This window comes from Oryza glaberrima, chromosome 1 (genome assembly GCF_000147395.1).
Source record: "Oryza glaberrima chromosome 1, OglaRS2, whole genome shotgun sequence".
NCBI lineage: Eukaryota > Viridiplantae > Streptophyta > Magnoliopsida > Poales > Poaceae > Oryza > Oryza glaberrima.
In genome coordinates, this window is record NC_068326.1 from 23,365,733 (window position 1) to 23,388,703 (window position 22,971).

At 46.2% G+C, this 22,971-nt stretch overlaps 3 protein-coding genes across 4 annotated transcripts in view; 2 read left to right on the top strand and 1 right to left on the bottom strand.

Moving 5' to 3' along the window:
* LOC127770427 (peptide deformylase 1B, chloroplastic) overlaps nucleotides 1-8,713 on the bottom strand; it is a 75,871-nt gene extending 67,158 nt beyond the window's left edge. The window contains exons 1-7 of one of the 2 annotated variants that reach the window (XM_052296151.1): nucleotides 8,461-8,713; nucleotides 8,214-8,352; nucleotides 7,557-7,749; nucleotides 6,652-6,762; nucleotides 6,222-6,284; nucleotides 5,743-5,851; nucleotides 5,238-5,638 (exon numbers count right to left, since the gene is read on the bottom strand). In XM_052296151.1, coding sequence (XP_052152111.1) covers nucleotides 5,753-5,851; nucleotides 6,222-6,284; nucleotides 6,652-6,762; nucleotides 7,557-7,749; nucleotides 8,214-8,352; nucleotides 8,461-8,665 — 810 coding nt within the window. In that variant the 5' untranslated portion in view covers nucleotides 8,666-8,713 and the 3' untranslated portion in view covers nucleotides 5,238-5,638; nucleotides 5,743-5,752. Of the gene's footprint in view, nucleotides 1-5,237; nucleotides 5,639-5,742; nucleotides 5,852-6,221; nucleotides 6,285-6,651; nucleotides 6,763-7,556; nucleotides 7,750-8,213; nucleotides 8,353-8,460 lie in introns of those variants that run through there. The other variant, XM_052296158.1, reaches the window with a different exon arrangement.
* A 3,469-nt stretch (nucleotides 8,714-12,182) lies between these two features.
* Nucleotides 12,183-13,289, top strand: LOC127753892 (MYB-like transcription factor EOBI). The gene is made up of 2 exons (XM_052279342.1): nucleotides 12,183-12,394; nucleotides 12,510-13,289. The coding sequence occupies exons 1-2, from the start codon at nucleotides 12,256-12,258 to the stop codon at nucleotides 13,058-13,060; spliced, it is 690 nt and encodes a 229-aa protein (XP_052135302.1). The 5' UTR covers nucleotides 12,183-12,255; the 3' UTR covers nucleotides 13,061-13,289.
* Nucleotides 13,290-17,990: 4,701 nt separating this feature from the next.
* On the top strand, nucleotides 17,991-19,922 carry LOC127769307 (anthocyanin 3'-O-beta-glucosyltransferase-like). Its single transcript, XM_052294850.1, has one exon. The coding sequence runs from the start codon at nucleotides 18,076-18,078 to the stop codon at nucleotides 19,549-19,551; it is 1,476 nt and encodes a 491-aa protein (XP_052150810.1). The 5' UTR covers nucleotides 17,991-18,075; the 3' UTR covers nucleotides 19,552-19,922.
* The last annotated feature ends 3,049 nt before the right edge of the window (nucleotides 19,923-22,971 follow it).

Sequence of the window (22,971 nt, forward strand, 5' to 3'; positions counted from 1 at the left end):
GAGCGGGCGGCAGCGGCTAGGGTTTGGGGGGCCGACGATGGTGGCGGGGGCGGTCGACGGCGACGCGAGGCGACGGCGACGACGGCGCGAGGCGGAGGTGGCGGCGCGAGGCAGAGGCGGTGGGAGAGGGAGAGGGAGAGAGTGGGGGACGAGGGGGAGCAGGTGCGGTGGCGGCTAAGGTTTAAGGGGCCGGTGATGGTGGCGGGGACGATCGACAGCGACGACGACACGAAGCGACCGGGAAGCCGGAGGCGGCGGCGGCGGGAGAGGGAGAGGAAGAGAGTAGGGGATGAGGGAGAACGTGCGGCGGCGGCTAGGGTTCTGGGTGGTAGGGTTAGTAGCGTCTTCTTTCCAAAAAGCCCCTCGGCTTCAACTTTTTAGAGCGTGGTCTTAATTCGCAATTTTTCTCTCCTTCACATGAAATATCCGGATTTTATAATGTCCTCCGCATGAAAAACGTCTCATAGGTACTATTTGCTTGGGACCTATATCGAATTACAGAAAAATCAATGGACTTTTGCGCAAAATCGCCAACCCACGTGCATTGCTATCCAACGTGGCATCGCCCAGCACCCGCTTCTTCTACGGCTGTTTATAATTCTCCGATAGCATGCTGTGCCACTGCCATCCACTTCTTTTTTGTGCCATGACAAATTTTAGATATCCATACTGATTTTAATATAAAGTCATGATTCACATTGGTTGCAATTGTAAAACACACGGGAAAGTGCTTGTTCAAGAAAACCAATTTCATACTCCCTGTGGAACTTCTAGGAGCCTATGAGATCTACCCATTTCTTCCTACTGCAGATGGGAGAGCAAAGAGATGAAGCAGACAAAGCTATCTTTGATTTGTTATTGTCTATTGAGCCGCTATGTAAAGTAGCCCTTGTGAGTTGTGATCTAATTGTGCTTATGCGCTTCGCAAAGCTTCATGACAAGGAAAACATCAGTTTCATGAAATTTGACACATGTGCGTGGATGTAGCAAAAACCGATGATTTACATGACAAATAAAGATGTATTATGGTAAACCTTTTTGTGAAGTTTGTTTTCCTAGAGTTGAATAAATAGGAATTGTTTCTAAGATTGATGATTTTTTTGAAAATTAACTTAGAAATGTAATTCAAGTTTTATTCCCTTTGTACTAAGAACTTAGCCATCTTATCTTTTACCTCCTGAATTCTTGGATGTAATTATTTTCTAATACATATCTCTTCTTTCTATAAAGTTAAGACCCAAAGCTGCCACCTCAATTCGCCACATCATCAACATTATATTAGTTGTTGGATCAATATGTACATCAGATATACGCAGATATACGCCATTGGATCCCTCATCCTCTTGCCCAACATGCATGGTAATCACTTGCTCCTTCCCATTCCCCTCCCTTAATCACATGCATTAATTTTCAGTAGAAACCGCCAAATCAATTGGGATATGAGGTGCGATGGTTAATACGATTTATGTGCCTCTTGCGATTCTCTTCCAAACCTTTTAATAAGCCACTTTGCAATCCCTACTATAACTAAGTCTCTTTTCTCTTCCCCCTTTGCATGAATCTTTTCATCGTACGTTGGATTCTACTCCTTCTGTCCCAAAAAAACCCAATCCTAGATTTGAAGTATTTGGTAAGCCTAAATTTAACATTTATTTTGGCCGGATTCTCTTTGAGTATATATAATGATTTGAACTAAGCAGGAGCACTATGAAAGCTTTGTTGATTAGTTTCTCTAAAATTGAAGAAAGAATCCCTATCCTATGCATTTACTGTTGTTTTAGTTTCTTAAGAAAAGATTCGTCATACTTACAATCAATACTTATATGTCTTATCACTTTAATTTATTTGAGCAGTTGGGAAGGATACAGAGGATTGCAATATAGCTGTCCTAACATAGCGAGAAGCAGCTTAACCTACTCGGAATGTATTTTGTTTTCAGGTTCAATCAATACAATCTAATTGTTTATACTAATATGCATATTTACATGTTCTCAAATGTGCCCGCAGCAAAGCGTGGGGTTTCATCTAGGTATAAATAATGTGCATTGCACTTGTATGGTTACTGTAAATTTTTTATTGTTTATTTCATTCTATGTTTACAAAACATATATTCTTTCGGTTGTTTGATTTTTACTTCTAAACATTGCCGTAGTGTTAGCACGGGCGAATTACTAGTTTGCTTGGTTAAAATACTTTAGCTTTCAATATAATTTCTAAAAATGCATTATTTGATTATTTTTATTCCTGAAGGAAAATCGGGGCATGACAAACTCTCAGCGTTTGGATTGTAATCGGACGGCCAGCCACTCACGATGGGTGCCTTGGGTCAATTTGGGTCGCGTCCCTTCACCTTCAGCCTATCAAAATCCTCATTTGTTTGGGCTAGAATATACGCACGCAAAAATATATTCTGGCCCATTCAGCCATTTTGCTCCCTTTCTCGAGAAGGAGTTCGGCACTTGCATTTCCATTGCTTCTTTTATGATTCCAACGGTACCGTGCCTAATTTTTACATCAAGTTTAATCGACATCTCTAAATCATAATACTAGAAATTTTCACATCTCATTTTATCAAAACCGTCCAAGACAGATCCTAGGGCAGTATCGATAGCTAGTTTCGCTAACGCGGCATCCTAATCAGCAAAAGAAAATAAAAAACACATGGGCCCATATGTAAAGTGAGAAGAAAAAAGTTGCATATTTAATGCCTGGGCTATGGTGAACAGAGAGTGGCGCCGATTGGTTCATTCGAGAGCGGGTGTTATGAATCCATCAACGTTGCTAGGACTTAGATCTGGTGGAGAGCGCAAAAACTCTCCACCGAAGAGTCTTACTATCGAGAGAGAAGAAAATGGTGAGAAAATCTAGGCTGAGAGGGACTCAATCCAAACCAGTGACTTGCTCCTGGTAGCTCCCTACCAGCTGAGCTATCCACTATTCTCTCCACCAATTACTTTTAGGCTCTTTAGTTACACCCTGATCGACCAATCGATCGGGCAACATCCATGGAATTTGATTTGATCTCAGCGGCGGCCATCGATCACCTCATCGGCGGCGGCGTGATTCCGAGAATGGAGCAGAGGCCTAGCTAGTTGTTCATGTAATTTAGCAATTGCTTTCGTCACTCGTCCACTTGGAGCACGAGGACGACGATCTCGGCCGCCACAGTTGATGGGCAGAGACCTTGCTGGGAACATCTCTTGGGGCTGAGGAGGGTGACGGAAGCGTGGTGCTTTTGTTCCTTCTCTTCTTGGAACTCGTCGCTGACGATGGCGTGGTACCGGCACTCCATGCTATAGAAGGCCCTCTTAGGGTCGGTCCTAAGTTTTTAGGGCCCCAGTGCGAAACTAAATGTAGGGCCCTTAACATACTACTACATGACAATAATCAACAATTTCTAGATGAGAAATTATCGATGACATGGCTTGATAATGAAAAAAATTAACACTATTATGATTGTTTATCTCATATAAATTACACTACAAAATTACAAATCTAAATTTAAAATTTTACCAATTGGTTGATCGCAAGCGTCTAGATGTGATGCGTAATGCATGAGGACGATTCCATCGAGTGAAAAGAAACAAACAATTAAACGCTAATGCCCGCGACGCTGTGTGTTGGGATGGCCTACATATGTTTATGTTTTGATATAGAGAGATTGGACAACAGTAATTAAATTAATAATTGGGCTACGCAGATGGTGTATTGGTGTGCTGATTGCTAACCTTGCCGAGGGAAAGGCAGGCGATGGAGGCTAGGAGATGCCGAGCAGCAGCGACGCAGTAGATTGCGTTGTCGCTGAGCAGCTGGCAGCAGCGACCAGGGAGATTGCGTCGGTGCCGAGCAGCTGGTGATGGTCATGGAGTGAATTACGTCGGCGCCGGCCGCTGGCGACACGCGATGAAATTTCGATTTTTGGCTTTTCGCCAATTTGCCATCGCCCGTCGCCGATCGCTGAGCGCGTGCGCGTGAAGAGGAGAGGAGGAGACGTGGGCGGCGGCGATCATGCGCCTTTCTGTTTTCTTTTCGCCGCGGAGCGCTTCGCTTTCCGGCTTCCGCGCATGCATGCGCTCGATCTGTGGGCCGGGGACGCGGGAGGGAGGGGGTGGGTGGGGCCCCGCGATCTGGGGGCCCAGATCAGCGGCACCGCTCGCCCCCCCTAGGGCCGGCCCTGGGCCCTCTCTCCTCTATACATGAAGATGTCCTTGCTGTGATGTTGTCGAGCTACTGCCGGCAAAGGTCACGGCAATGCCAGAAACTCCACCACCCAGAACGCCGTCGTGCCGACGCCGAAGCAACACAGGATGGTGGTGCACCGCAGCTGCACCCAAGCTCCGAAACATCCAGTGGTACGGACTCAACATATAAGTACGGAAGAGATACAAAGAAGCGACTGAGGCTTAGCCAAGTGGTTGTGGACGCGGGTTCGAATCCTTCACTACATGTTTTTCCAATTAGTTCCAAACGTGCTCTTTTAATTTTCTTTTGAAAATTCAAGTGTATTTTAAATTCGTTTTATTTTTAAATTAATACCGAAAATATGCAAATTTATTATTATCAAACTTATTATTATTATTATTATTATTATTATTATTATTATTATTATTATTATTATTATTAAAAATTGAGGCAAATGTTATATAATCGAAATAGTCAAATTTGGTCCTTCCATTATATAACATTTTAAATTTAAATGTTGATATTTTAAAATTTTAAATTGAGGCAAATATTTTAAAATAGTCACATGTTTTGTTATTTTACTTTAAATTGAGGCAAATGTTGATTAAACAGTTCAGAGAGAAGTTTGCACTCATTTGCACACAAGAACTTCATTGTAATTTGTCAAATACTCTCTCCATCCCCAAATATAATGGATTCTAGATTGTATTGGAGAAACTAAGGATGGACGAGAGAGAGTATGATGCTCCTCATTAATTGAGGGGTATATGTAGGGAGTGAAAAAGGGTAGTTGGGGGTAAGATGGGAAAATTTTGAATGAGAGGTGGTTGGAGGGAAAAGTAGTACTCTAGGATACCTTATATCCGAGGACAAATTTTGAATGCTTGGATCCCTTGTATCTGGGGATGGGAGGAAGTAAATATCATGATGCATCAATAGAAGTGAATGGAAAAAATATAGTCATGTGTCAAATGTCCTACCAAAGATATACTAGCATATGATACGTATATAATATTAATAAATGTTCTGGTCAATGAGAAAAATGCATATGCGAGTTTTTGTTACCAACCATCCACCTATCTCATTGTAAAATACATATCTGTGTCACTGCCATAGTGTTATTTGTTTTGCTCAATTAGGATTTTTTTCCCTAAATATAGTTTGAGAGAAGAGGCCATTACATGAACAATTTTGTGAAAAATGATAAAGTACAGTATCTTCTAAAAAATCATATATATGCAAACACTAATATTGTTCACATATTCCTTCTTAGGAAATACAGCTCATTCATCACTAGCATAATTTCTGGTTGTAATATCACTGGTGTTGCACAAAACTAGATACAGCAAGACTGGCAAAAAGTAGAATGACAGAAGAATATGTGATACTGGCAACTGTTCTAATACACAATCTTCAATGTGAAGCTCAGCAGGATGTTTTGAAAAACTGCCAGAACCTGTTCAAGAAGTACCAGAGATAGAATTTTCAGCATTGCCTATTACAAGATGGGAAGTCAATCAAATTGAAAGGTATTAGGATGAAACAGAGTAACAAACCTACCGAAAGCTATTCATCTTGAGAAACTAATGAGATCCTTTCTTCCTTTGTAGTTCTCAATATTTTCAGGGCTTACTAGCCCTGTACTTTCCTCATATTTCTTCTCTAGGTCCTATTGTAAAAGTGGAGTTTTGACTTCATGTGAGCAAAACAAGTTTGTCGTAAAATGTGTTGTAAAAAATATATATACAGGCATGCCAGCCTACAGAAATACTTATGCACAGTTATTAGTTGAAGCCACATGAGAGGTGCCTTAGCTGGGAGGATGTTGAAATATAAAATTTTGAGTTAAAAGGCAAAAGATATAGCAAACTCTTGATACACTAAAAACTCAATATTTGTAACTCTGGTAGAAAAAGTGAAGAATACATTCAAAACAAAGGAATAATATGTTATTAAACAGTTCTAGCATTAACAACTGCTATCAGATAGAATTTCGATGCAATCTCATTATTTTGCACTATAATGACGTTTTTACAAACCTTCAGTCCCTCACGCACGCTCTCAAGAACATCAAGAGACATCCTGTCAAAGAAAAGAATCCCCTGCACATCCACAATTAAATGGTTAGAAATAATATGTTGAACCGTTATTAGGTTGCTTGAGGGAAAAACAGCAAGGGTATATATGCTCCAATATGTCTTAAATAATTGGAGAAATTGATCTCTAGATTATGGTGTTGAATGGTATATGCTTTATACGCACCCATCCCACATTGAAAATTGAGTTATCCCTAATTTGGGTTCTTTATCAAAAGTAGCCTGGACAGGTAAGTATAAGCATGAGCTTGATTTGGTGGACCCTTGCATATGTTCGCTACAGAAGGAAACTGAAGCGAAAGAGTAGCTGCTGGCAAACCTTTACAGACAGTCTTGACAATTTATTTAACTTTTACCATGGTTAAGCACGTACCTGTAAATGATCAAATTCATGTTGGAAAACTCTTGCAGACAGACCTGACAATTTAACTTTAATCTTTGCCCCTGTAACATCCTGAGCATCAATTTTGACATTGTCTGGTCTCTGCATGAATAAAGTGATCATAATTCATAAGTCATTCACCCAAAGGACACACAGCTGCAGTATGATGGAAATTTTGTTTGCCTATTTCACATCTATATGTTGCTAAACTTTTGGGTATTTCAGTCTCTAAATTATATAGTGCTTTTGTGTTAAATCTAGTTAATATGTGCATATTAGTAGTAGGCTTAAAACGAGTAACCAACTCTTGAATTCTCATATTGTTACAAGGTCAGAATTTGAAGGATGGTTCATTTGTTATAACCATGTTAATACGTTATCACTGCTTTAACTCAAATGCATAGTTAAAAATATAGTTCAGTAAAACGTGCAGGGTTAATCTCAGCAGGCAACTTCACTGATTGTTCACTGAATGCATATAACAGTCCGCAGAATGAAGAATTCAGCAGCACAGTGCAAACACACAAGCTTAATCAATTATTTTCCAATGTACTACCTTTGTTTTTTTAAACACAAGCTTAATCAATTATTTTCCAATGTAATACCTCCATTTTTTAATAGATGATGTCGTTGACTTTTTATCACACGTTTGACCATTCTTCTTATTAAAAAAAATTATGTATTTATAATTTATTTTGTTGTGAGCTGTTTTATCACTCATAGTACTTTAAGCATGATTTATATCTTATACATTTGCATAAAATTTTTGAATAAGACAAATGGTCAAACAGATGTTCAAAAGCCAACAGCGTCATCTATTAAAAAAGGAGGGAATATCATGTAGACTTTCAACAGTCATCAGATAACAATATGGCTTGTACACAAAGTATCCTCACCACCACATTGGCATATATCCCAGGGAATGATAAGCAGCCTTCCTCATACACTAACAATCTCTTCGACATTTTGTATACAACCGGGTTGACAAGGACAATCTCCTCTCCTTCTCCCTTCACACCAGCTGGATTAAATACCATAAGCTGTACATTCACCCCAACTTGTGGTGCAGAGAGACCAATTCCATCAGTCCTGTAGCAAGAAACCAATGGTTCAATTGGAGGAATATCTTCTCGAGCAATAGTAGATAGCAAGCCTTTCTAAAAATGATAGCAAGGTATATGATTGGATATTTCCCCCACTTAACAAGGCATTTCACATAATGTCAGAAATAACTAGTATGCCACACAATTTCGACCACTTCAAATCACGCCGTAGTAGTCTTGGAGATCTGTTAAACACTAGACCTCTCTAAAGCCCAGGGAGCCTCGTAAGCACAAATGGTACCTTAATTTGGTTATTTAACAAAGTAACATATATTGAATCTGAAGCGCTAGAAAAAAAATCACCATGGCAGGATCAACTTAACATTTTCATGCATATTTCGTCAAAAGAGTGGCACGGTACCCTCACGCGCATTTCATCAAACAGATCGGCGCACGCAAACAGAAAACCCCAGCAACGAAAGGCACATATGACTCAAACGCCAGACTCACTTGTACATAACGTCGAACATCTCATCAGTGAGGCTGCGGAGGTTGTCATCGAAGGTGTTGATGCGCTTGTTGCGAGCCCGTAGGATTGGGTCGGGGTACTTCACGACCTTGAGCGGCGGCTCGAACTGGAGGTCAGCAGCTGCATCGTGCACACACGCCACCAGAAGCAGAAGAAGAACAAACCGCGTGAGAAGCACCACAGAGGAACCCCTGAGCAGATGAACGCGCCGTGAAGGCGGCGGCTAACCTGTGGCGAAGTCCTCGTCCTCGGCCGGCGGCGCGGTGGCGACGGCGGAACCGAAGCCGCGGCGGGCGCGTGCCGCCGCGAGAGGCGCCACCGAGCCCATGCGGGAGAGGGGCAGTGCTCTGGGGTGCGCGGCGAGGAGGGGGGCGAAGGAGGACGCGAACCCGCGGAGGCGGGGGCCGAGGCGGAGGTGAAGGCGCGCGGCCATGGTGGTGGGGGACTCGACGATTTTTTCCCCCGCACGCGGCAGCGATTGGGCGGTGCCCGCTACAGATGCCTCGGGTTTTTTTTTTTTTTTTTTTTTTTTTTTTTTTTTTTTTGCGTGCGGGAGCAGTTTGGCCGTTGGCGGTGCGGAGCGGTTGCACGAGGAGCAACTCTCAGCGTTTGGATTGTAATCGGACGGCAAAGCCACTCGCGATGGGTGCCTTGGGTCGATTTGGGTCGCGTCCCTTCACCTGGCTCCTGGCACTATGCAGCCTACCAAAATCCTCACTTTTTAAACTCTAAAAAAATATCCTCACTTGTTTGGAGATAAAAAAAAAATCCTCACTTGTTTGGGCATTCGGCCATTTTTCTTGGGAAGGATTTCGGCACTTTCATTTCCATTGCTTCTGGTACGATTCCAACGGTACCCTATCTAATATCTGAACCGTAATACGAGAAATCTTCACCTCTTATCACAACCATTCAAGACATATTCCAGGATAGTATCGACGACGGGTTTAACTGACGTGGCGCTCTAGTGAGCAAAAAAAATACATAGACCCATGTGTAAGTGAGAAGAAAAAACTTGTATCTTTAATGCCTGAGCCGTGGTGAACAGAGAGTGGTGCCGATCGGTCCATGCAAGAGCGGGTGTTGTGAATCCATCAATGTGGTTTGGACTTGGTCTGGTGGAGACCGCAAAAACTCTTCACCAATTACTTTTATGCTATCGACTAATCAATTGAGCAGCATCTACAGAATTTGATCTGATTGGCGGTGGTGTGATCCCGAGGAGGAAGCGGATGTCTAGCTAGTTGTTCATGTAATTTAACCATTGCTCTCAACGCTCGTCCGCTTGGAGCACGACAACCCGATGATCTTCGCCGCCATAATTGATGGGCGGCGAAGACCTTGCTGGGGACATCTCTTGGGGCTGAGGGGGCGGTTGTAGCGTGACGCTTCTACTCCTTTTCTTTTTGGAACTCGCCCCCTGACGATTGCGTGGTACCAACACTCCATGCTACAAAAGGCCCTCTCCTTTCCCATCTGTACATGAAGATGTCCTTACCATCGAGCGGCTGCCGACAAAGATCACAGTACGCCTGAAACTCCACCACCTAGAACACAGTCGTGCCGGCACTGAAACAACACAGGTTAGTGGCGCATCGCCGCTCCCCCTGAGCTCTAAGACCTCCAGTGGCGCGGCACGGGACCATGTAGTGGTGGAGGACGACGATGACACAGCAAATGGCAACGGCAAAGACCGCCAGCCTTTCATTGATGCTGCTGCTCCTCCTCCGGCACCTCAAGTATGACCAGAATACCAAGCCCGACCCAAACCTCACCTGCATCGCGGTGGCGCCACCCACCGCGTGGCGATGGCGCCGCATGAAGTGTCGCATGGTCCATGGGGCTAATCGGCGACGGGATGCCATATCTGCCATCCAGATACCAGTAACGCCTAATGGAAACGTTGAGCTTACATGCCATGACGCTGGCCTTCACCACGCACACGAGATACTGGGAAGTCTGGAAAGTTTTAAAGATGCATTTTTTTCCCTCTCACTTACACGTGAGTCGTATAATTTCTATTTTGTTTTTGCTAACTAGGATGTCACGTCTATCAACTGTCAATGATGCCTTAAGGTCCATCTTAAATAATTTTGATAAGAAATGAAGATTTATGTTATTATGCAATTATAAACTCGACTTTAAGGTGAGAGACAACAAGCGGGTAGAGTCCGATTCCAACAGACGAACAAATATCTACGATTCTCCACTCTCTATTGACGCGAATATTTTTCTCCCACCGGGAAATTAAACGTGGCCTACCTCGTCGCGTTTAGCTCACCGTGAGCCGTCGAGAGCTCACCAATCCGGCAGATCGCCAAACCAGTTCCGAGCGCGAGCCAAGGCGGAGCCACTTCCATTTCGGGCGCGAGAACAGCGACACGCTGGCAGAGTGGCAGCAGACACGTGAGGCGAGACGCGCGAGTGATCAGCTAACGTGCACGTGGCTTTGTTCACTGTCAAGTGGAGCTGGCAAAAGAAGAGAAGAAAGGTAAAGGTGCTGTTCTTTTATCGAACAAGAGTCGGATAAAAATTAAAATTTTTATGGCACGCTTTTTAAACTGCTAAACGGTATGTTTCGTGTGAAAATTTTCTATATGAAAGTTGCTCTAAAATATTATAATAATTTATTTTTCAAGCTTGTAATAATTAAAACTCAATCATTCATACATTAATATCACCTCGTTTTACGTAAAAACTTCATCTCCATCTTCAAGAGAAAATAACACCACCAAAATATGATGCGGCTTAGAGCAGGTACAATAGTAGGCTATAAGTCAGCTATAAACATATTTTAAAGAGATAAAGGAAAGGAGAGAAGAACAACGGGCTACATATCTATAGCCAGCTGCAGCACGGACTCCAAGACGTAATGTGTGTATGACAGATGGGACCAGGTATTAATAGTATATAAGCAACTATTGTATGAATTGGCTATTACATTAACTATAAATGATTTGGAGTTAGTAGTGGGCTATACTATTAAACTTGCTCTTAGCCGGCTATTTCTGGGCAGCATGGGCTTGATGAGAATATAATCTGCTATAGCTAGCTAATTACTCAAACAGCATGCAAAGATTAAGACTGCACTGTGTTTTAATTTTGTTTGGCAAGCTAGGCAAGGACTTTGTGACGAGTTAACTAGAGTGACATAGATTTTTGAGGTGGCCGGCGAGTGTATGGTTGAGCTTGCAGGATGCATGTGCGCTTGCTATACATATGTAACTTTTAACATATAAGGGCCCTGTTTAGATCCCGACAAAATTTTATATCCTATCACATCGAATATTTGGACACATGCATCGAGTATTAAATATAAACGAAAAAATAACTAATTACACAAATTGCGTGTAAAATGCGAGACGAATCTTTTAAGCCTAATTGTGCTATGATATGACAATATGGTGCTACAGTAAACATTTGGTAGTGACAAATTAATTATGTTTAATAAATTCGTCCCGCGGTTTATAGGCGGATTCTGTAATTTGTTTTGTTATTAGACTGTTTAATACTTTAAATATGTATCCGTATATTTGATGTGACACGCTAAAACTTTACACCTCTAAATCTAAACACAGCCTATGTGAAAGACCAATGGATAACTCCAGTTTTTGTTTTTTTGAAAAAAAAAGACTAGTTTTTCGATTCAATCATTCTGTGGACTTTATCCACATTGTGGATGAGCCCGTTCCCTCAAAAGATGATCCGTCAATACGGACAGGTTTGGACTTGTACCCGCCGTCCCGAAATGGAAGCGCCTCAAAAGAAAGCATCCCTTTTCTTTTGCCAAACTCGGCAAGTTTGCAGCATTTCGCAAGCTAGCCACGACGCCGGAGAGCATGTGGCTCCACACACAAACATGTGCGCAATGCGTAGAGCCTCGTGACCTCGTCGCGTCTATATAAACACCGACGGCGCCGGGTGTCCGATCAATCAGGATCCAAGTGTGCGGCAGCAAATCCATCGCCCCTGACCCGTCTCTGCTCTGCTCTGCTCTCTGTTCCTCGGCACGCTAGCTATACGATGGCCACCAGGATGTGCGGCCGCGCCGGCGAGCCGGCGGTGCGCAAGGGCCCGTGGACGCTGGAGGAGGACCTCATCCTCGTGAGCTACATCTCGCAAAACGGCGAAGGATCCTGGGACAACCTCGCGCGCTCTGCCGGTAAGCTAGCTACACGCTCGTCGCTCGATGTTCCTTCTTTGTTGCTGGAAATTGTTGTTCGGATTTGATCGATCGAAGCTTAATTATCTCGCGACGATGTGATGTCCCAATTCAGGGCTGAACCGGAACGGGAAGAGCTGCAGGCTGCGGTGGCTCAACTACCTGAGGCCCGGGGTGCGGCGGGGCAGCATCACGCCGGAGGAGGACATGGTCATCCGGGAGCTCCACTCCCGGTGGGGGAACAGGTGGTCCAAGATCGCCAAGCACCTCCCCGGCCGGACCGACAACGAGATCAAGAACTACTGGAGGACCAAGATACACAGGAAGCCGCGCGGCAGGAGCCAGCTGCTGCAGGAGCCGTGCGAGGACGCCATGGGCATGGGCATGTCCACCACCACCAGCGAGGCGGCTTCGACGTCGGCGTCGAGCGGCCAGAGCCAGGCCAGCCCCGGCGTCTGGGATGAGTACATGCAGGCGAGCAGCTTCCCTCACCCGGAGCTTGTCTCCTTCGCCGCCGACCACCACCTCGAAATGGCCGGCACGGACGAGGTCGCCGCCGCCGCCGCCGCCGCGCAGTTCGTCCCGACTGAGTTCGGTTTCAATGACGGCTTCTGGAACTTCGTGGACAACTTCTGGGAGACGATGCCGGTTTCAGACGTGGTGTGACGCGCGCCACGCAAACCAATTAACCGCGCGCGCTGCAGCAACTAGCTAGCGAATATAATAGCACTATAGCCTATAGAGAGAAGATACAAGATACAGAAATCATCAACGATGTCTCTATACTTGCTTGTAGAGGCGGATGTTTCAGATACTTGATCTCGCTTTTTGTTCGTGAGAGAACTTTTTTGGCGAGGTTAAAAAGATGCTCTTCTGCACTCTGTGAGGTTCTGAATTCTGATACTTCAGAAAGCTACGACAATAGTACAAGCTAAGATTTAATAGTAGCACATGCAAATGAGTGAATCTGTAATTCCGAATCTTTTTGACAACACACGTTGTTGTATCTGCGTCACTGCATGTGCAGTGGCCCCGGTACTAATACTACTGAGATTTGGTTCTATTTATACGTTCCTGGATGTTGTTCTCTGCTAAGTGAACGTACGGCTCTAGTCTCAACGTGGCTAGCGAATGCATGTGCACTTTAAATTGCTGACAAGCTCGACCGCCGGTTCGTTACGTCCTAAAAATGAGACCGGCAAATTGGCGACCTTCTCGCCATGCCCTTGTGTCTAATTTCTCAGGTCATGCTAACTGTCAATCGGCAGCACATGACCACATGCACATGATGACTTCGTATTTGGATAAAAAGCAGAGGCAAAAGAGCTATGTAAGGCCACCAATCCAGTCTTAAAAATCAGCTGGCACGCCCTCAAGACTAGCCTTAGATCTATACTGGAGTTAAGCAAATGTCTCAGGTCACCATATTTTCACATCATCAGTCTCATGTGAAAAATTATGCACTCAGTCAACGAAATCAAGATTATTTCTTTGCTCACTGATGACCATGTGACCCCAGTAGTGCACTAGACCTAGTTGTCAACTGGTTTTATATTTGTTTGTTGGTTATTTACATTGCATTCCTCCATAATTATTCCTATGTTTCTTGCAACCATCCAAGCACCCATCCTATAAAATTCATGTATTTTCAAATCGTCTGTTTTACCTACGTGTTCCTATCAAATCCCTTAGCCTTTTCTATTCCTCTAATTTTACTATTTCTATATTTTGAACAAGCCCTAAAAGTTCCTCCAAACCAAATAAGCCCTCAGCCTTTGTTACGTATGTACAATACACAAGGCAAATCGGTTTTGTGGTGGCACTACCGCAGCTAGGAGATAGCATGAGAGCGGTGACCAGATGATGAGACGGTATTGTGACCATTGACCAAGGCTAAAGTGATAATTAGAGGTGGGGTACAATGGTTGATCTTGTGGCGCGGGATGTACTGCCATTGAGTAGTACTACTCTCTAATCTCTATTTATGGTCACATTTGTAGTGGTGACTATTACCATGTGTCATAAAAAGAACCACAAAATGTAGAAAAAAAAGAAGAGCTCTCTCACCCTACACTTGCAAGAGAAGAAAGTACACAAAGAGGCACTACTTTACTTGTTAGGCAAGCGTGGCTCACTGTTCCTTGCTTTTCTATCCAAACTTTTGCCTTTGCTAAATGCATCACCTCAAACATAGAAGGGTGCATCAAAGATTTTGAGAGTAATGCTTAAAATGGGAAATTGGACACGAGGTTATAAGGACGACTCATCAGGAATTGTGGGTTGTCTGTCTGTCTCGTTGAATAGAAACCACTTACATAATGCATTTGTTTTCAAAAGAATGCAACAAAAGAATGGCTAGTTTTCAGTCAAAAAAGAAAAGGAATGGCTAGTTACCATGCATGTTGATTGAACCCAGACCATGACAATAAGACATGCCATTTTGTCTCAAGTAAACTAGCATAGTGGTCCGCGCTGATTTCGCGGCTAGCATTATTATATTTTCTCTTATATAATAGCATATATACATTCTTATTTTAATATTAAAATAACAACATAATTTTAAAATTTGTACTAAATTTACAAAACTACTAATGTGTAAATATTATACCGGTATGGACTCTAGTCTTATCTTTCTATATTCCTTATTGTTAGTTCCAAATTTAAGCTATTTTAAAATTGTATTCCTGTATGGGCTCTATTTTTTCCCATATTAATATGAGAATTTCTAGGCCATGAGAGCCAACATGGAGGCTTTTTTTTTTTTCTGTTCCTTTAATAAGTTGATAGATTTTACGAGCTCTATGTCATCACCACAACTTTTGTTAGATGCACACAAAAATCAGTAAGCGGTTGTAGCATGATTTTTTTTAGGTTTTTCATTGATCAATAAGACATATTTAAAATTCCAACACATAGCAAAAATATATAGCAGGCCAAAACCTTTTTCTTTATGGTAGTATAGATGGTCCTATTCTATACACTTCCCTTCTACCTGGTATTATTTCCACCAATTCAAACATTTACAATTATACAAAGGTATACTCATACACCGGAACGGGATCCTCCTGGTGCAACATGCATGCAAGTATGCAATGGCAGATGGCTATATAAAGGTGCAGGGATGTTTGTGCACAATAGCATAGTAACCATAGCATATGACCTGATACACCGTATTTTGATTGAACGGCTATGAGATGGTCCTAATTTAGAAGACACAATTATCCTCTATATTAGCACCCATGTTGTATATGTTTAAGTGACGAATCTCTCTATTAAAAGAACATTTTATAGATCGACTGGAGTTGAGATTACTCGACTCTTCTCAATTTCATCGTTTGAAAATCAATCTCTGACTAACGGAAGGACCCGAGAGCCTAGCGCCCTTCTGAATCCTAATTCTTTGTGCTCTATCCTCTTGTTCTACCATCTTATCTCATGAAAAAAAGCGCTATTACATCCATCTTAAAAATATAACTATCTTTAAACTTAATTTTTATCTCAAATAAGTCTACCTAAGACAAGTATAAGGTGACTTCCCCCCCTCCAAAAAAAAAACACCCCATGCTACCCCTAGTGGCCTTATCACCCCACTAGCCCTCAAGACCCAAGCCCCACCCATATCATCCTTAATCTCATCAACCCCCTTGTGTATTACTGGGTAACATTTTAGACATTTCGTCGCAATAACACAATCCTTAATTTCTCCAAAACATTCTTAGACAGATATATTTTGGGGTAAGGGGAGTACATGATAGCTCCATATAAGTCTAAGAGACGACTCATTATCGTCTCTCTAAGTGCCCTTCTCACTCAACTATGGACCTATGGATATGGTGCTCTGTTGTATACAGGCAACCAGAACCATGTGGATGGAGTATTATTTATTGTTTCAGATATCAACACAATCTCATTGTATATTTTTTATCACTACTTTTAATAACTATACTTAATTACATAATGCTACCTTCATATTAAAATATAAGGAGTTAGGTATTATTCTGCAGTTCCGTTGTGTGAAGACTGATGGTCACATTGTTTCGCTTATTCATACGCTTATCCAAATTGCTTTTCAGCAAACAAAAAATTATTTGGGAGTAAAATTTTTATATATGTGTCCTTAGCAACTCCAAAGCAAATATTGTAAAATAAACTATGATGAAAAAAAATAAAATTAAGTTCTAAAATTTGAAGTTTATCTTATTTTTTAATGGAATCAGCACGAGAGTGTGCTTTTTCATTGAATATAGTAGGAGAAAAATGCAACCCCTAGAGCAAAGAAAAGGCAAGAACCAAAAAACTGTACACTATACAAGATGCAGGATAAGCTCGCGCAGTCTCTTGGCACCCGCTCACGCCCACATGACAGCCTCCTCTTTTATTTTTGCAATGAGGTACTTTGTTGTGGCCTCCTTATGCTCAAAGATTCTCCGATTGTGTTCCTTTCATATTTCCCAAACAACGAGGAGGATCAGGGTGCCTGCTTGGGGATGCCTGCTGAAGCAGCAAGCGTTTCCCACCAATCCTTGATCGTCTGAGTCGTCTCCCAAAGCCGAGGGTCGAGGTGAAGATATCCCACCCAGTTCGCTACCATGCTCCAAATCCTTTTGGAATATCGACATTCCGCAACAAGGTGCAAAGCCGTTTCATCCTCTCTCCTACAGAGGGGGCACTGCCCGTTGTTCTGCCATCCCCTGTTTGTGAGACGGTCAGAGGTCCATACTCTGTTCTGGATGATGAGCCAGGCGTGAAGCTTACATTCCCACGCGCCCAAGCTCTCCAAATTAACGGGTCATAGGTTGTGCCTGGCGCGCCAATGCACTGAGCTTTGTAGGCTGACGAAGCCGAGTACTGCCCATGAGTTGTGAACTTCCAAGTGATTTGGTCCGGTTCTTCTTCATCCAGCTGCATGCCACGGACTGCAATCTATAGTGCCACGAGTTGTTCCACAAGGGTCACTGAGATTTGCGGGTTTGTCTCCAAGGCCAAATCTCCGACCCAGGCATCATACGCCAAACAATGGCTCTTAAAGAAGTGAAGAGGGCCTTCTATTTTTGGTTTTCTGTCATCAGTCATCACCATTCTCTTTTTTGTTTTGTGTGATGCTAATCGCGTCACTGCGTCGTTCACCACGAGCGTTCCATGTGAAGTTTACGTAAGCGGTGACGAAGCAAGTGCCCATGTTCCGGGGCGGCTCTTCTCCACCAGTATCAGAAGAACTCAGGAGGCTGTTCAGTCGTCTCGTCAGCACGTACGCCCATCTTTGTCAGTTTTCTCTTGGCACCAACGCGCGGTTATTTATGTTGAATTATTCATAAGCTGAATATTCTTATTCATACATTCGGATCAACGCAAAGTGAGAAAAACTCTACCTCTTACAAATTTCTGCCAAAAGTATTCACTACCTGCGCAATTATTCAGAGCCCGTGCTAAACTTGGACGGCACCCCAAGCAATTGGGGAGATGATCACCAAGTCAGATACGACTTATTACTCTAGTTTTCCTCGATGGTTCCGCTCGATAATGAGAACTGAAGTCATTTCGATTAGACCCTATAAAATGGGTGGTTCCGGTCTTCCGTAGAGCACAAAGTTTTCAGGCATCTGAAGTTTTGGACTTGCAACACACTCTGCTTTCAAGTTCTGAACTAGCATTCTACTCTGTTCTAGCTGACTAGGTCACACATGGCTATCAAGGATGAGCAGCAGCCACTGCACATCCTCTTCTTCCCATTCCTCGCGCCCGGTCATCTCATCCCGATCGCCGACATGGCCGCTCTGTTCGCCGCTCGTGGCGTCAGGTGCACCATCCTCACCACCCCTGTCAACGCCGCCGTGATCCGCTCGGCCGTGGACCGTGCCAACGACTCGTTCCGTCGCAACAACGGCGGCCTGGCGATCGAACTCACCGTCGTGCCATTTCCGGACGTTGGGCTCCCGCCGGGCTTCGAGAGTGGCACGGCGCTTACGACACAGGACGACCGTGACAAGTTCTTCCTTGGCATTAGGCTGCTCCATGAGCCCTTCGACCGGTACCTGTCGGAGCACCACGTCGACGCCGCCGTGGTGGACAGCTTCTTCAGGTGGGCCGCGGACGCCACCGCCGAGCACGGCGTCCCGCGGCTGGGGTTCCTCGGCACCAGCGTGTTCGCGAGGGCCTGCACCAACAGCATGCTGCGCAACAACCCGCTGGAGACCGCCCCCGACGACCCCGACGCCGTCGTGCCCCTGCCGGGCTTGCCTCACTGCGTCGAGCTGAGGCGGAGCCAAATGATGGACCCGAAGAAGCGGCCGGACCACTGGGAGATGTTCCAGAGCATAGACGCCGCCGACCAGAGGAGCTTCGGCGAGGTGTTCAACAGCTTCCACGAGCTGGAGCCGGACTACGTCGAGCACTACCGCACGACGCTCGGCCGCCGCGTGTGGCTCGTCGGGCCGGTCGCTCTTGCGAACAAGGACGTGGCGGTGCGAGGTACCAGCGAGCTCTCGCCGGACGCCGACGGCTACCTGCGGTGGCTCGACGCGAAGCCACGCGGCTCGGTGGTGTACGTCTCCTTCGGCACGCTATCCAGCTTCTCGCCGGCGGAGATGCGGGAGCTCGCCCGAGGACTCGACCTCTCCGGCAAGAACTTCGTGTGGGTTATCAACGGCGCGGACGCCGACGCGTCGGAGTGGATGCCCGAGGGCTTCGCCGAGCTGATCGCGCCGCGCGGCGAACGCGGCCTCACCATCCGGGGCTGGGCGCCGCAGATGCTCATCCTGAACCACCCGGCCGTCGGCGGGTTCGTGACGCACTGCGGGTGGAACTCGACGCTGGAGGCCGTGACCGCCGGCGTGCCGATGGTGACGTGGCCACGGTACGCCGACCAGTTCTACAACGAGAAGCTCATCACGGAGGTGCTCGAGGTGGGTGTCGGCGTCGGCTCCATGGACTTCGCGTCGAAGCTGGAGAACCGCCGGGTGATCATCGGCGGCGAGGTGGTCGCGGGAGCCATAGGGAGAGTGATGGGCGACGGCGAGGAGGGCGAGGCGATACGGAAAAAGGCGACGGAGCTGGGCGTGAAGGCGAGGGGCGCGCTGGAGAAGGGTGGGTCGTCGTACGATGATGTTGGAATTCTGATGGACGAGTTGATGGCTCGCCGGGGCTCCGTCAATGTGTGACAGCACTCCCTAACAAGGTGATTGACGGCTTGACGCATCAAGAAGATGGTGATCGGACATTCGGACATCTCCAGAGTCCAGACTATTGTCTTTTTCCTCAGAGTTTTTTTTTTCTTTTTGACTATTCTCTCAGATTGTAAGGGTTGTATGAACCGTCAACTGTCCAATTTTAGTACAGGCCTCCATTGATAAGTTTGTTCTGGCAATCTGGCATAACCTTTGTGCAATTATCCTAGATTGATCGGCCCAGATATTGGTATCAGCCGTATTGGTCAGCCCAGTCCGAAATGTTTAAAATTTAGGAAAAAGTACACTCAAGGTCCCTCAACTTGTCATCGAGATACAAAATCGTCCCCAATAGCAAAACTAGATACCAGGTGTCCTTCAATTAACAAAATTGTTTGCTTTTGGTCCTTCGATAGTTTTGACCCTGGTTTTGTCCGTTGTGGTGGCTGAGTCAGCGTGAGACCCACGTGGGCCCCATATGTCATACTAATCCATGACATCACCCTCTTTCTCTTCCCACTTCTCTCCCTTCCTCCTCTCTATCACTCTTCTTCTCCTCTCCGGGACTTGGGCAGGCTTGTCGACGGGTCACGCCACGCACGACGGCGTCGAGCCCAGGGGCGGACCAGCACGAGGCGACAAGCTTGACCTCGGTGACGGCCACGAGGTCGACCATGGCCAGGAAGGACCCCGGCATGGCATCACTGAGTGATGCGCTTCAAGCTCCACTCTGCACGCGACAACGCGGGAGCAGAGCAGGCCCAGCTCCACCCTCAACTCCTGTGGTTCCGTCGCCAGCCACGGCCGTAGCACTGCCTCCGCGAGCACCATTTGCGGTGGGGCTAGGGGGCTCGTGCTCCTCTCTTTAGTGTCCCATGGACTCGAAGCGGCGGCGGAGGAGAAGCCGGAGGCGAGGCGGTGAGGAGTTCTGGCGACGCCACCAGCGCCATCGAGCACACACGAAGAGGGAGGAGGTGGGGAGGCTAACCGACTCCGGCGGTTGGGTGCCCTCCTCCAGCCTCTGCTCTGGATCGATGCCGTCCTCCTCACCACGCTCCACCGGTCGCCATACTCCTCACCAGCAGCTGCAGCGCTTCATGGAGGTGAGGTAGTCGCGGGGCAGGTCGAGGTCCCAGCGGAGGAGGTCGACGATGTGGAGGCGGTGAGGTGGGACACGAGGTCGGACTCGGATTCGATGACACAGTCCACCTCCGCCGCCGGAGGTCGAACGCCGCGTCCATGAGGGACACGCCACTGCCGGAGCACTGCGAAGAGCGTGTGGTACCTGCGCGCCGCTCCTCCCCACGCCACCCGCAGCTCCTCCCCCCGCCGCTCGCGCGCTGCTCCTCTACCACCCGCGCGCAGCTCCTTCCCCCCACCCGCAGCTCCTCCCCCTGCTGCCGCCGCCTCGTGGGCACTGTCTGTCTCGCTTTCGACACCAGCGTCACCGCCATCACCACTGTCGCGTCGCCACCTTGCACTGCCGACCTTGCTGAGAAGAGAGAGAGAGATGAGGAAGGGAGAGAAGAAGGGAAAAGAGAGAGGAAGCTGGCGTGGCCACGCTAACATGTGGGGCCCATGTGGGTCCCATGCTGACTTAGCCGCCACGTCGGACAAAACCGGGGTAAAAACCACCGAAGGATCTAAAGTGAACGGTTTTGTTAGTTGAGGGATGCCCGGTATCTGGTTTTTTGCGATTGGGGGACAATTTTGTAACTCGATGACAAGTTGAGGGACCTTCGGTGTACTTTTTCCTAAAATTTACCCCATACGTTCCAAAATACTACTGTAAATATATTTAGGTTATTTAGCAAAAATAATATTAATATTAATATATGAATTTTATATTGCTTAGGACCTTTCCCAGCTTTTGATTGGTTGAAAATGTTTTGCTTTCCATGGTTGGAATGTGCCCCGGAAATATTTATATTATGTTTAAATTCAAATACTATAAATACTTGTATTTTGGAGGATGGGGTACTGCTCCAACTTGGATAAATTCAGTGATGAGCACAAAACCAAATACAAACTCTTATTCTAAACATTCTCTCTTGTACATACACGAAACCGAGAATATTACTAAGGATTAATAACACAGAAATTAGGCGTCCATGAAAAAGAAAAGGAACAACTGAACTCAGATGTTCCAAATCTTAACAAGGGCGTCCTTCAAAAACGAAAAGTTCAAGCACGGACCAAAATATAGGCCCGTGTCATGGCCTTTTTCTCAATGGATCCAGGGCCGGACGCAGCAAAACCCAATATGGATCGATGAAGTTGGGGAGCGGTGTCATCACTCAGGCATGTTTGGCCACAGCTCTAGCTCCAGCTCCACCTCTTCTGGAGTTGGAGCCTAACAGTTTCAGCTCTACTAAAACTGGGAGTGGAGCTGGGTGGAGCTCTCTTACAAAATAAACTAGAGTTGTGGATCTGGGTTTAAGCAGCTCCACAACTCCACTCCAGACCTAACTCCTGGAGCTAAATTTAGGAGTTGGAGATGTACCAAACACACCCTCACTGTCAGCTTCTTTCTTTATCGCATGCGTAGGCTAGGGCCATTCATAGTGTTTGTGGCATTCAATATCAACATGTCATGTAAAAGATTCTTCTCCACGTATATAAGTGCCGAGTCCTTGGCGAGCCCCTTTATCCCCCATAAGGCCCTTTACAGTGCAGTGAGTTGGAGCGTTACCTAGTTCTCCAGCTAGGCCAAAATCTGATGTGGAGGAGAAAAAGCAGTGTGCCCCGTGTCTTTGCAAGGTTTTGCACATCCTAGCTAGGATCCGGTTTTCTTACGCCCAAAAGAGAAACTGTGCACCTCTGCGCTCTGCGGTCCCCTCCCCAATCCTCCCCATTCTTCCCCAAACCGATTTCCGTTGGTCGTCACCATCCACGCGATTCACGCGGGCTTGTAGCTCACTGGCCGCGCTACCGAGTCTGGCCTCCGGTGAGGAAGGGGAGAAGCCAGAGGATGGGCGGAAGAGAAGTGCGACGGCGGTGGCGGGGAGATGTCGTCGGTCGCGGTCTCGGAAGCGAGGACGACCACGCCGGGCATGGGAGGAGAGGAGAGCCGGGGTCGCCGCCGTGCCGCCGCCGCCGTCGAGTCGTCGTTGTCGACGCCCTCCAGATCCCACTGCCGTGCTACCGTCGTCGAGTCGTCGTCGTCGACGCCCTCCAGATCCGTGTCGCTGCCGCCTCCGCCGCTGCTCCGGATCCAGTATGTCACGTCGGCCTCCTCAACCGTTGTCGCTCCGGATCCACACCGCCGCCTCGGCCTCCTCGACCGCCGGCACTCCGGATCCACGCCACCGCGTCGGTCTCCTCGCTCTCCGGGCGGCGTCGGTGTTCATCGTCGAGGTGGGGGGAGAGGGGAGAGGCCGCCACCGGCGGAGTTCGTCGGCGAGGTGGGGAGAG